This window comes from Doryrhamphus excisus, linkage group LG11 (genome assembly GCF_037039965.1).
Source record: "Doryrhamphus excisus strain RoL-2023G ecotype Guam linkage group LG11, RoL_Dexc_Guam_v1.1, whole genome shotgun sequence".
In the NCBI taxonomy this organism is placed as follows: Eukaryota; Metazoa; Chordata; class Actinopteri; order Syngnathiformes; family Syngnathidae; genus Doryrhamphus; species Doryrhamphus excisus.
In genome coordinates, this window is record NC_136367.1 from 7,966,590 (window position 1) to 7,979,401 (window position 12,812).

The window sequence follows — 12,812 nt, forward strand, 5'->3', positions numbered from 1 at the left end:
CCATTACTTTCACATGAGATATAGAAGATAATACTCGGCTGGGGTGGGAAGACTTCACAAAGTTGAAAGACAGGTTGATAATTTTATTCTACAGAAAAACAGTCAACAGAAGGAGCAATGATTGGGTACCTAAGGATTACCTGGGTTCCATAAATTTTAAGAAATGTATTTAGTGCAAAATGTATGGGGGTTGTTTAGACAACCACAAAAAAAAGAAAAAAAATGCTGTAAAGCAAGTAAAAACGCAAGGTATAAAATATGAGTGTTTTTTGTAAAACACTTGTTCCTGTGTAAAGCGTGAAAGATGGCTTTTTCTTGTTTTATTTAATAAAGGGACGCGTGTGCACATGAATAAATGACAGGGCACAGGGACTGCTGAAGATGCAGAGAAGGCTTAAATGTAGGCTTTTGGATGAACCTGGAGGAACACACCGATAGATCACACAGACAGTATGCAAATATTTTTGCAGATGAAAGAAAATTGAGATTTTTTTAAAATAAAGTCGTGTACCCATAACTTTGGGAAAATGCAAAAGTGCAAACTGTAAGCAGGCCCTGGCATGGTAGTGGACTCGTTATGAAATGTTATAAAACAAGAAGTGACAGCAAAATTAGACAAATCACAAAGTACCTGCTTCAGATGCTTCTTAAGCTCGCCAGCTTCTGGCTCTGGAAGAGGTGGCAGAATCTCTGCATTTGTAGGTGCTATAACCTGAAAAACACATGCAGGTAGAATACTCTTTACTTATCTTCGTATCTTGAGTGATCGAAAGATGACAAAAGGAATTAAAAATTGTGCCCATCAGTGATGTTGGTAACATGTCTGTGCATAACTCTTGCACAACCTTTTTTTTTCAGTAATCTAACATGTTACTATTTCAAAACAAGTCATCTGATTGATCTGAAGTTATCCACAGTCACTCTGCGTTATTATTGTAGCGGCGGCTGAATAATGGTAGTCAGGATTGCTGTATTCAGTTGTTCGTTTATTTTCAAAATCAACATCACTCCACACTCTTTATTGCTCTCTGGTTCTACCATATCTTACTTATTGTGTGGAAATATGGGCTAATAACTATAAAAGCAATCTTCACTCGTGAAATGTACTGCAAAAAAGGTCAGTAAGGATAATTCATAATGCCGCCTACAGAGAACATACTAACTCCTTATTTCTAAAATCACAAATACTTCAACTTGCTGATATAGTTCATCTTCAAACAGCTAAAATAATGCATAAGGCTAAAAATAAGCAATTAGCTAAAAATGTCATCCAATACTTCTCTACAAGAGAGGAGAAATATGATCTCAGGAAAGAAGTACATTTGAAACACTTCTATGCTAGGACTACGTTATGCTAGCCATAGCATTTCAGTATGTGGAATCAAACTATGGAATGGATTGAGTAAGGAAATCAAACAATGCACAACGATGAGCCAATTCAAGAAACAATACAAGCAGTTGATGTTTGCTAAATACAAGGATGAAGAGTCTTGAACCAGTCATGATGTGCTATATATATCACTATATTGACACTTACTATGGTACCCATTATGGCATTGGATGCTCATATCACCTCCTACGAGGTACGAGGTGCATTATTAAAAAAAAAAAAAAAAAACTTAAACTGTATTATGGAAAGCAGGAAGTGAACAAATGTAACTGATTGTAAAAGTACCAGATGGAGGGGTAGGATTTAATAAGCTTTGCTTCTTCCTACTCCTTTTGGACATGTGGAACTGGGAACTGATTATGAGATGCACTCAATTGTAATCTGATGCATGTTCAAATGTAATAAAACCATTACCATTAACATAAGAACTTTCAACTTCAACTTTAAAAACATGTAACAACTATAACATACTTATATTTTTAATATTACTACTTTATATAATAGACCGGTTGTCATTCTATGGTGAAAGGACAGCCGCTGTAACTGAAAGTAACTGAAAAAGTAACTTGTAATGTAACTTTGTTACTTTAAAAATAAAGTAATTTGTAAAGTAACTAAGTGATGTTTTAATTCAGTAATCAGTAGTCATGAATCAGATGACTTTTTCTTAATATCTGTGACATCACTGGTGCCCATGTATTTACCTTGCTGCTGTCCAGATCCACAAGCCACACATCATCTGGAATTTTGAAGTCCGATTTGTAAAGGAAGAAACTCGCTGGTACACCAATTATATAGGGAGTAGGGGCAAGAAGGAGCTGTGCAGAAGGAAAACTTCATAAGTAATCAGTGTGACCTTTTCCATATCTGCTTCCCATCGCAGTTTCTCTATTCTATACCCCCAATTGCACATAAACAGAAAACTACTGACACACATTTCTAAAGATCTAAAACATTTCTAAAGAATTGCTTGTTGCTCATTTTTGTAATCACATCTAACACAGCTGTAATGTGTTGTACCTGTTCAGCTGAGGTCATGCATGTTGGCAATAGGGGGATGACAGGGAACATGTACTCCAGAGGGTAGATCATGGCCACAAATGCCATTACACTCATGGATAAAGCATTGTAATCCCGAGATTGAAGGATAACCTGAGGAAAAGACAAAGGGAATCACGTAACCACTGAACTCTGTAAAATTAAATAATTAAACAAAAAAAACCTATAAACTATAATGGTGAAAATGGTAATATTAATGATGGTTATAATAATGGTGACAATGATAATAATGGTAATAATCATAAAGATAACAATAATGATAATAATGATAATAACAATAATAATATTACAGTGATAATAATAACAGGGGAAAACAAGACTGTGGCATGAACATGATTATTCATTAATTCATTCATTTTCTACCGCTTTTCCTCACGAGGGTCGCGGGGGTACTGGAGCCTATCCCAGCTGTCTTCGGGCGAGAGGCGGGGTACACCCTGGACTGGTCGCCAGCCAATCACAGGGCACATATAGACAAACAACCCCACGCATGCACGGGGAGAACATGCAAACTCCACACAGAGATGGCCGCGGGTGGGAATTGAACCCTGGTCCTCCTAGCTGTGAGGTCTGTGCGCTAACCTGAGGTCTGTGCGCCGTGCCGCCTGAACATGATTATATGTTGCAAAAAGGGGTAGGCATTTATAAGCTTTTTGCTTCAGCCTACTCCTTTTGGGCTTGTGATCAGATAGTTGAATCCAAATGTAAATAATGAAAGTTATATTTTGATTGATGTAAGAAATGCACTGTAATGTTTCACATATTTGCCCAAATTTAAAAAATAAATAAAACTACTACTTACATATGAATCTGCAACTCATAACTACAGAAGTGGGGCCCTATGTTATTTTTTTACCCACATTTTCTGAAATTGCATAAAATTTTGAAAATTTATTTATGAAACCCTTATTTTGGTTTGCACGATTAAACAGGATGTCCACAAGTGTGTTGTGTGTGTTGAGAATATCATTTGTCTGAGAGTGAGATGAGCTGGGTGCCTCCGTGACTGCAATCATTCTGAAACACTCCCAATGACAATAAAGGGAGTCTATGTCTATGTCATACAGCCTGAGTTACACACGCACAGCATGCGCCGCTAAACTGAGCTAACACAGCCATTTTACACTTTGTGAGACTTTCGTGTAGTTGTCGACTCATACGGTGTTTCAGGTCGCCGCGTCGACGTGTTTAGGTCGGCTGGGGGCTGGTTAGTGTTTGAGAGCAGATCGCTATGAATGAGCAGTTGCTTAAGAGAATCTTTCCCCCCTGATGAATGTTCCTTCGCGTCAAGATGACAGCATTTCATTCAGAGTATGTCAATTTCCATGAAATTTCACATTTAACAGTAGATTCCATGTGTACACAATAATGTGGAATGAATTAATCGTCAATATGGGCTTACCTTGTGCTCGAGCAGGACGCAGGCAAGAACCTGAAGACACGCATCCACGCCCAGCAACTCCAAAGGCAGGTGCAATGGAAAATCAACCATTGAGAAGCGGGAGTTGTCAGGCAGGGCAAAGGTGAGAGGTCGTTTGATGTCGTGGGGCAGAACTTCCACATCCACACGCCTCTGACCTGCCACTGGCACGGGTGAACGTTGCAACCGGTATATCCAGGATTCAATATCCCGCAGGTCAGCCAGCAGCTGGCTACTCTTCTCTTCCACTGAGAGGGCCCCAGTGAACACTCGCCACATGGTGTCCCTGTGGAGGGCAGCATTATGCAGAAGTGAGTAGCAGTTAACTTGTTTGTGTGTCATTTTTAAGAAATTTCGGCATCCCAACCCAAAAGAAAAATGGTCATCCTTTTGCAGAAATAAACGCTTCCCATAGCTTCCAATGAGGGTCTGGATTCTTGTTGAAGGTATTTCTGACCATTCCTTTTTCCAAAACATCTCCAATTGAGTCAGGTTTGATGGTTTCCAAGCATGGACAGCCTGCTTTAAATCATACCACAGATTTTCAAAAATATTCAGGCCTGGGAACTGAGATGGCTATTCTAGAACGTTGAACTTGTTCCTCTCCATGAATACCTTGGTAGAATTTGAGCAGTGTTTAGGGTCATTGTGTTGTTGGAAGTATCCAGTCCCAGCGCAACTTTAACTTTGTCACTGATTCTTGAACACTGTTGGTAAGAATCTGCTGATACTGACTGGAATCCATGCTGCCTTCAACTTGAACAAGATTTTCCAGTACCTGCACTGGCCACACAGCCCACAGCATGATGGAACCACCACCAAATGTTACTGTGGGTAGCAAGTGTTTGTTCATCTGATGTGTTCTTCATCTACCATGCATACATATATGCACACTTATTATGTCCAAATAACTCAATTTGAGTTTCATCAGTACATAGCACCTTGTTTCAAAATGAAGCTGGCTAGTCCAAATCTGCTTTAGCATACCTCAAACAACTCTGTTTGTGGCATGTGCGCAGAAAGGGCTTCTTCCACATGACAGCATCCCCTTATGCAAAGTGTTGAATAGTTGAAGGATGCACAGTGACACCATCTGCACCAGGATCATGTCGTAGGTCTTTGGAGCTGGTCTGTGGGTTGACTTTGACTGTTCTCTCCATCCTTTGCTTCTGCTTATCTGAGATTTTTTTGGACTGCCACTAGGGGCCTTAGCTAGAACTGTGCCTGTGGTCTTCCGTTTCCTCACTATGTTCCTCAACCTGCCGACTGAAATCTCTGAGCTACCTTGTATCCTTCCACTAGACCACATGTGTCGACAGAGGGCCGAAGCACTGCAGGTTGTTCTCTCCAACCAGTTTCTCCAGCAGGTGATTTAATTGACAAGCTCCTTCCCTCAAACCAAAGGAGGGTTAATCATTAAAATCACTGCTTTAGTGACCGCCTGGGAAGAATACCTGTAGTATCTCGGCCCTCCATGGCATGAGTTTGACACCTCTGCCGTAGACCAGGATGTTGAACAATCTTTGCTCTCAGGTCATTTGACAGTTGTTTTGATGCTACCATGGTGCTATTCTTCAGAGAAGATGCAACTTGCTATTGGCCACCTTAAATACCATTTCTCATGGTTGGCTTCATTTGTGTATGTAGGTCAAGGGTCAATGAGCTTACCAAACAAATGTTGTGTTCCAATAATTAGTGCTAAAGTTATTAAAATCAATAAAACAAGGGGGCCCAGATTGATGCACCTGTCTACTTTTGTTGAAATAATTATTGCACACTTTCTATAAATCCTACAAACATAATTTCACGTCTCATACATCACTGTGTTTGTCTGCTATATGCAGTGATGGGAATAATGGTGTTTAAATAAGCGGCGTTACTAACGCTGTTACTTTTTTCAGTCACAGGTAATCTAACTAATTACTCTTACTGTCAGCATAACGCCGTTACCATTTTCGACACCCCGTTACTGCAGATGCCTAAGAATATATCACTGACTTCATAACTAATCTGCAGCGCAGTGAGTGTGTTGCAGAGTGACAAGGGAGGGGGTGAGATAACCACATAAGCAATGAGGATTGGCTCAGGTTTAGTAAGATTGAGTCTTCACCCAATCAAAGAACTTGGGTGGGCGGGTGCTTAGAGCAGCACATCCAAAGTGCCGGTTGGTAGATGCAGCACAGTGAGCGATGGCGAGTGAAGAGGACTCTAGTGAGAAGACGGCATTTGCCAAAGGGAAGTACAACCTTTATCCTTGTTGAGTTTAAAGGTAAAAATGTACACGTCAAATGTATATGTCCCCGAAAAAAACTTCAGTAAGTCAGTAACTAAGTAAAGTAAAGTAATGTGCCCAACACTGGCTATATGATATATTTAACTGAAACTGCTGAGCCAAACAACCAGTGATTTATCAGGAAAATCTTGAAAATTACCAGGGGTGTCCAAACGTTTTCATACCACCGTATATATGTATATGTACTGTACATGTTTATCAGTCGGGCGACAAGCAAATGAGGCAATATTGATCGTCAAATGCTAAGCGCTGTAGACACAATGCCATTAAGCCATTTCTAGTGTGTTGGACGATGTGTCTGTGGCAAAGAGGCACGCAAATTATTAGTAGCAGCTGCTTCCCAAAGGAAACCAGAAACCTCAATCGGTTACTGACATCACTGAAAAAAAAGAAAAAAAAAACCTTCCGGCCATCATAGAATATAGAATGGCTCTCCTGTGTCTCCTCCTCTGTCATTGCCTGCAACATTTCACCCAACCATGTCTGCCAGAACAATTATCCACTTCCCTCTGCCTCGTAACTGCTGTCACACACAAAACAGTTCTTCACAGAATATGCCTTCATGCAAGGCTGAAAATGTGACACATGGGCAACTGTACTCAGGAGATGTCCTACAAGGAGTAAAATGTATTGTGAGAAAAATACCGACAATGTCCGGTTACTCTACATCACCAATGATAAAATACAACCCAAACTGTAAGTCAGCTATGTTGTCAACATTTATGATGTCATAAAACTATTCTAAATGCAAATAAATGTCAAATGAAAGGGCTAAAATAGTGTTTTATGTTACTTTTACCTTCATCGAAGACCTGACTGTTCCCAAGGACACAATGTGACAGGGAGATCAACTACCACAACCTTTCTGTTTTTCAATTATTATGGGCCTGCCAGCAAAAGCGCAGCAACCCATACTTTTACCTATTCCCCATATAGCTTATATACATATATATTGATTCAATAGTGTTTCAACCAGATGATGTAGCATCCATGTTCTACTACTGGTTAACATTGGCACCAGGGACCATTAAAGATACAATCGACTGAGGCAATTAAGATAAGATAAGATAAGATATGCCTTTAGTCGTCCCTCAGTAGGGAAATTTGCAAAAAAATAACCATAAAATAGCCAAAATCAATAAAAACTTAAGCCAATGGCAACACTAGTCCTTTAGACAATAAATTAGTAAACAAGTAATTCTTTTTGTACAAGATGATTGTGACTGTTTTTGCACATTGTTTTTATGAATTCAATAGTGTTTTCCAAATATTTTTTGGGTCAAAATGCTGGCAAATGCCACTTTCTTTGGCTCCATTTTGGGTTAGTGAGGTGAGAAACACTACTGAATTCATCAAATAACTCATGGCAAAACAGGAAGGTGGTGGTGGTTGATCTTGCTGCCACTTTGTCTCTTGGGTCTGAATGATGTCTTCAATGTAGGTAAAAAATAACCAGTTGTTTCCTGCATGTTAAACTGTAATTATAAATTACAAAAACATGTTTTTTCTTAACATTTTTGGCTTTCTGGAACAGATTTAGTATATAGACGTTATTGCTTATGGGAAAAAAAATATGCATTTGGTTAGCATCTGACATTCTGAAACAAATTAATAAGGCACAATGTGGTTCTGCTGTATATTTCTTGAAAGTGAACGTGCCCTTTTTGTGACCACGAGTGAGACCATGGAAAATGGAGGATACGTGTCTGTGACCTATGCATCCAAGAGGGTGAAGCAAGTAGTCAACTAGCTAAGTCAGTCATGTGAAACAGTGGTTGTTTGTGGAGGTGTTTCTCCCACACATGAGATTGTGTGCGTGTAATGCTTTACACACACAGCATCTGAGATTGTGTGTGTGTAATGCTTTACACACACACACACACACACACAGCATCTGTAATAAAGCCATCAATCATAGCAACATGCTCACAACTGAGGCCTGCCGTGTTCTAATTTGCCGTGTCACCTGCTACATACAAAAACACAATAAGGATATGACAGCAGAGCCTCTTACTTACAAATAAAATAGTTACCAAAATTCACCACCAAAATAATTTTGGAACTCTTACTTGCACACTCTCGTAATCTAATTCCTGCAGAGAGACAACAGGAACACAAAAGAATGACAATAATAAGATAAGACTCACCTTTGGAAAGTGCGAGGAAGTCCAGCACGCTGTGTTAACTTCTGACTGCAGCAGTCCACCATCCGTTTGAGAATATACAGACATTCCCTGAAGGTGGAGAAGAAGGGGTAGTGACTGAGTATGCATAGTGAGGTCAGCGTACTGTTGCGATTCCTGGCAGCCATTTTAGCTGCATTTCGTCGGAGCTGTGCAGCTTTCCCAGTATTTTGCTCAGTGCTTTGTTGTTCAATTTCATCTCCGGTAGCAGGCTGAGGAGCTGACTCAGCTTTGCTGGGCGGTGATATAACACAAGACTGGTCCCCACCGCTACCTTCAGTCCCCTCACTTGAAACGTCCCCCCCTTGTGTTGCCGTCTCTGCATGACCACTCTTGTCTGCACGGGAACGGTGATGCCCACGCTGAAATGATCGGTAGAAGTTGACACAGATTCCATAGCGAGTAATTCCTGAGTCTTTGTCAGTCAGTGTGAAGACAAATGAGGAGTCGTCACGGAGGCTAACCCTACGCTGGCGTATGCTCAGGCAGCCTTCTGGTTGGCAAAAGAACACCACATCTGGTGGGAGCGGAAAGTCCTGGTGGTCCTCCAGTGGGTATCGGCGGAGGAGCTGAGGCGTCTGGGCCACGCTATCACTACTGGGTTGCCTAAAAGGAAGACGGACAAATACTTCATTTGAAATGCGTATTTTTTTGGAGCCTAAAAGAACAGAGAGAAGTAAAGACAAAATGGCAAGAAGCACAATATTGAATCCCACATGTTAAGGAATGGATATAAAACTATAGAACTTTGCGTGCTTCTTCATATGGCTTTTAAATGCTGCAGAACTGGGAATAAAAATGAAGATGGACAATATTTCATTCATCCACCAAATACATATCTTAATTTTTCTGGAGACATGAAATATGATGAGTTGCTGTATTAGGAGCAGCAATGACAACAACTTTGCTACCATAAGATATGGGGAATATTTTCATCAAAAAATTATTTGAAAGAAAAGGTTTTCTATGCCTTCATCGGGGTTACTGTTGGGATACAGTCTTTCAACTGACAAATGTCCGAAATATCAATCTTGCTGAAAATGACTAAAAAACATACACACAAAACACTTGTGTTACTGCTCTGTGATGAATCTGCATTGCATGGGTCCAGCAAAAAAAAAAAAACAAACTAGAAAATAACATTTGCAACATGTCTGATTTCCAGCTGGAACACTCTATATGTGCATATTGGCATTAAAACCTTCATATTTCTTCAAACCATATTGATAACAACAGGCTAGGAAATGATTACCTTGCACCAACCACCACCAAGTAGTCCAGGAGTCGTGGGCACATCTTCTTTTTCTCCATGTTGGATCAAACACGTCTTCAATTTCACGACATCCGGGACGTTATACAGTGGTGGATTTCAATCACAGGCAGGAAACTTCATTAGCGTTGCAAAATACTGTGTTTTTAGAACCATTTTTAGGATTCCAGAACGACTTGGTCCGACCTGTAACATAAAACAAATAAATATTGTTATTTTCAGGGGTGCATGATCGTTATTAAACCGAGATGAGGAATTATCATGTCATACCAATAAAAAAAACAATAACTACATAAATAAAATACGTTTAAAACGAATTTGAAAAGTGCAAAAGACTCTGCCAGCGACCAACAGAGAGCTACTGCAATCTGTGATTTCATCATGGAAACGATGGCGTTGGATGACCAGCCCTTTACCAGTCTTTGAAAGTACTGGGTGTGGTCGGCTAGTCCACCCAAAAAATACCACATTGCCTGCATTATATTAGTGAAAAATAAGAGTGAATATACACACATTTGAACGATTACCGAGTTTTCTCTTATTCAGTCGGGCCCAACTCCGTACTGAAAATTCATCTGTAATCTGAATCAACTGGAAGTCATTTGAACATTTCACTATCTTTTACTATTTTTCACCCAAAGACTTAAATTGTGCAACAATTGCAGGCGGCCGCATACAAATAAAGCCACACTCAACTACTTACTGTCAAAGTGGAAGAAGTGTGCATATTAAGGCACGACTCCAAAAAATATTCAAACTCTTCTCGTCTGACACAAACAAAAAAATTCAGGTAGGTTTAAGACCATTTCAAATTTGATTACCACTAGGGTAAAACCTTATAGCCTATGAAATCAGTTGGATAGAGCCTTTGACAAATTTGTCTGTGAAATTGCACCCTTAGCATCCCCCAAACCGCCCTCAACAAAATGTATCCTCGTATTCAAATCAACACCTATCAAGCTACAGTACAGTAGTACATTACAAGTACAAAACCAGCCAGTCTTTCAGCTTCCTCCTTTTTCAGCAGTACACAACACATATTCCCTGCACACTAGTCACACTATGCCAAGCAAAGTGCATAAATAACAACATATATATGTATACTAGTCTTTCACCATATGTTCATGTAATTTTGGAGCCTAAATCCCCTCACTCATCAGGCTTGACTTGTTGACTGACAAATGATTGTCAATGTCAAAGTCAATGATTGTACAAAATATATCTATATACAGCAGTACAGTACGCTAACTAGCTTCTGCTAACTGCACAAAGTACATAATTTTGACAGCATATGAAATTGTCAGAGGGTATTTTCTACTCTTCTGACAGAAGAACATTCATTTCATTCATTCATTTTCTACCGCTTTTCCTCACGAGGGTCGCGGGGGTGCTGGAGCCTATCCCAGCTTTGGGCGAACGGTGGGGTATACCCTGGACTGGTCACCAGCCAATCACAGGGCACATATAGACAAACAACCATGCACACTCACATTCATACCTATGGACAATTTGGAGTGGCCAATTAACCTAGCATGTTTTTGGAATGTGGGAGGAAACCGGAGAAAACCCACGAATGCACGGGAAGAACATGCAAACTCCACACAGAGATGGCCGACGATGGAATTGAACCCTGGTCTCCTAGCTGTGAGGTCTGCACGCTAACCACTCGACCACCGTGCCGACAGAAGAACAATTTAGCAAAAATATGAGTTTTTGTCAACTACATACCAAAGGGTGTATGCAAGTTTTTGTATCTTTGCATTGTGTTTAAATATTCTGCTTCCAGGCAATAACTATCACATTTCACATTGAGCTGAAAACACACCCAAGACACTATAATTTGCATACGGTGCTCATCCTCTTTATACTGCAAAGTGTACCGTAGTACATATTATTATACTTTATACATTACTGTTAGCATGTAGTTAGTTGTGTTATTTTTTAAATGCTTTTACAGACCCTTGGAATGGATTATGTCTATTGACATTATTCCGAGTCAAGGAGGTTCCACTGTACAGTGTCCCCATTCAAGATGCAATGGCAGTAATAAAAACAGCTGATGCCGGACCAAGTAGTCTTCAGGCAGCCACATTCTTTGTGTACTTAAAGGGACTTTCACAATGTTACCAGTACTTCTCACCAGCTACAAAGAACAGCAGTACAAAAGGACACATTTGAATTACAGTTTGGACTGTCTGTTACGAATCAACCTCGTTATCTCCAGCAGGCAAGACCTAAATATAAATTGCAATAAGGATGCCCACCCCTTAAAGCGACAACATATATCATAGCGTTTATGTAATACAGAATAGATTGAATAGGCGGGGAAGAAAATGCGTTATTTTAAAAAGGTGAGGTATCTATTAAATATTGACATATTGATACTTCTAATCCCATTTATATAAACGCAAAAAAGAGAAATGTCGATACAAATAAAATAATTGTAGCGATAGTATGAACAACCCGCCGTAGGGCAGCTGTGACATTATAATACGATATGCTGATGGAATTATTGTTAGCTAACTGTAGTGTCATTCTGAATTGTCAATCGTGATATTAATTACATCACCGACGGGATCATCTTATACGTTCAACCCGACTGCTTTCCTACGTCATCACTGGATTAGCTAGTTAGCTGCTAATGGTAGCATTGTCTTTCTTAATTGCTTGTCAAATATTAACAACCGAGGGTGGCGTTGGCAATGCACTACACTACAACGTGCTTACGCGAACGTTGACAACATGTACAGTTTCGGACTCGAACACCATGACATCCTCACTTGCTGACATTAGCCGGCTAGCTGCTACCGTCGCTGAGACGCCAGCTGCTGCTGGTGGCGGTGACGGCCTGGGTAGATGTCCTTCTCGGTCGAAGAGCGAGCGGAGGAGTCGGCTTCTTCCTCTCACGGCGTCGTGTGGAAGTTAAAAACATAAGTAACAGGCGCGGACCGTAAATTTCGCCTTTTCGCCATCGTTAAAAATGATGCAAAGTGCGTGTCCGCCTCTCCTCGGTCAGCTCCAACCTGCCTTCAAAACATCCTCCTCTTCATCCTCATCCGTATGGAGAGTTCCGCATACTGGGGGTGGACGGATTCATTCAAACGTCGATATCAACGATACAACAGCAGTCGCGGTATCATCACTATTTTCACTTCTCCGTTAATTACTATTAATTAATAACTGTTAATTGTATTCAG

At 40.2% G+C, this 12,812-nt stretch overlaps 1 protein-coding gene across 30 annotated transcripts in view; it reads right to left on the reverse strand.

Moving 5' to 3' along the window:
* Positions 1-12,708, reverse strand: part of madd (MAP-kinase activating death domain) — a 50,073-nt gene extending 37,365 nt beyond the window's left edge. For 23 of the 30 annotated variants that reach the window (XM_078794649.1, XM_058068356.2, XM_058069183.2 and 20 more), the window contains exons 1-7: positions 12,396-12,707; positions 9,598-9,801; positions 8,310-8,951; positions 3,852-4,155; positions 2,411-2,542; positions 2,095-2,208; positions 632-712 (exon numbers count right to left, since the gene is read on the reverse strand). In XM_078794649.1, the coding sequence (XP_078650775.1) occupies positions 632-712; positions 2,095-2,208; positions 2,411-2,542; positions 3,852-4,155; positions 8,310-8,951; positions 9,598-9,656 (1,332 nt within the window). In that variant the 5' untranslated portion in view covers positions 9,657-9,801; positions 12,396-12,707. Of the gene's footprint in view, positions 1-631; positions 713-2,094; positions 2,209-2,410; positions 2,543-3,851; positions 4,156-8,309; positions 8,952-9,597; positions 9,802-12,395 lie in introns of all 30 variants that reach the window. The other 7 variants (XM_058069109.2, XM_058067855.2, XM_058069418.2 and 4 more) reach the window with 3 other exon arrangements.
* Between the last annotated feature and the right edge of the window lie 104 nt (positions 12,709-12,812).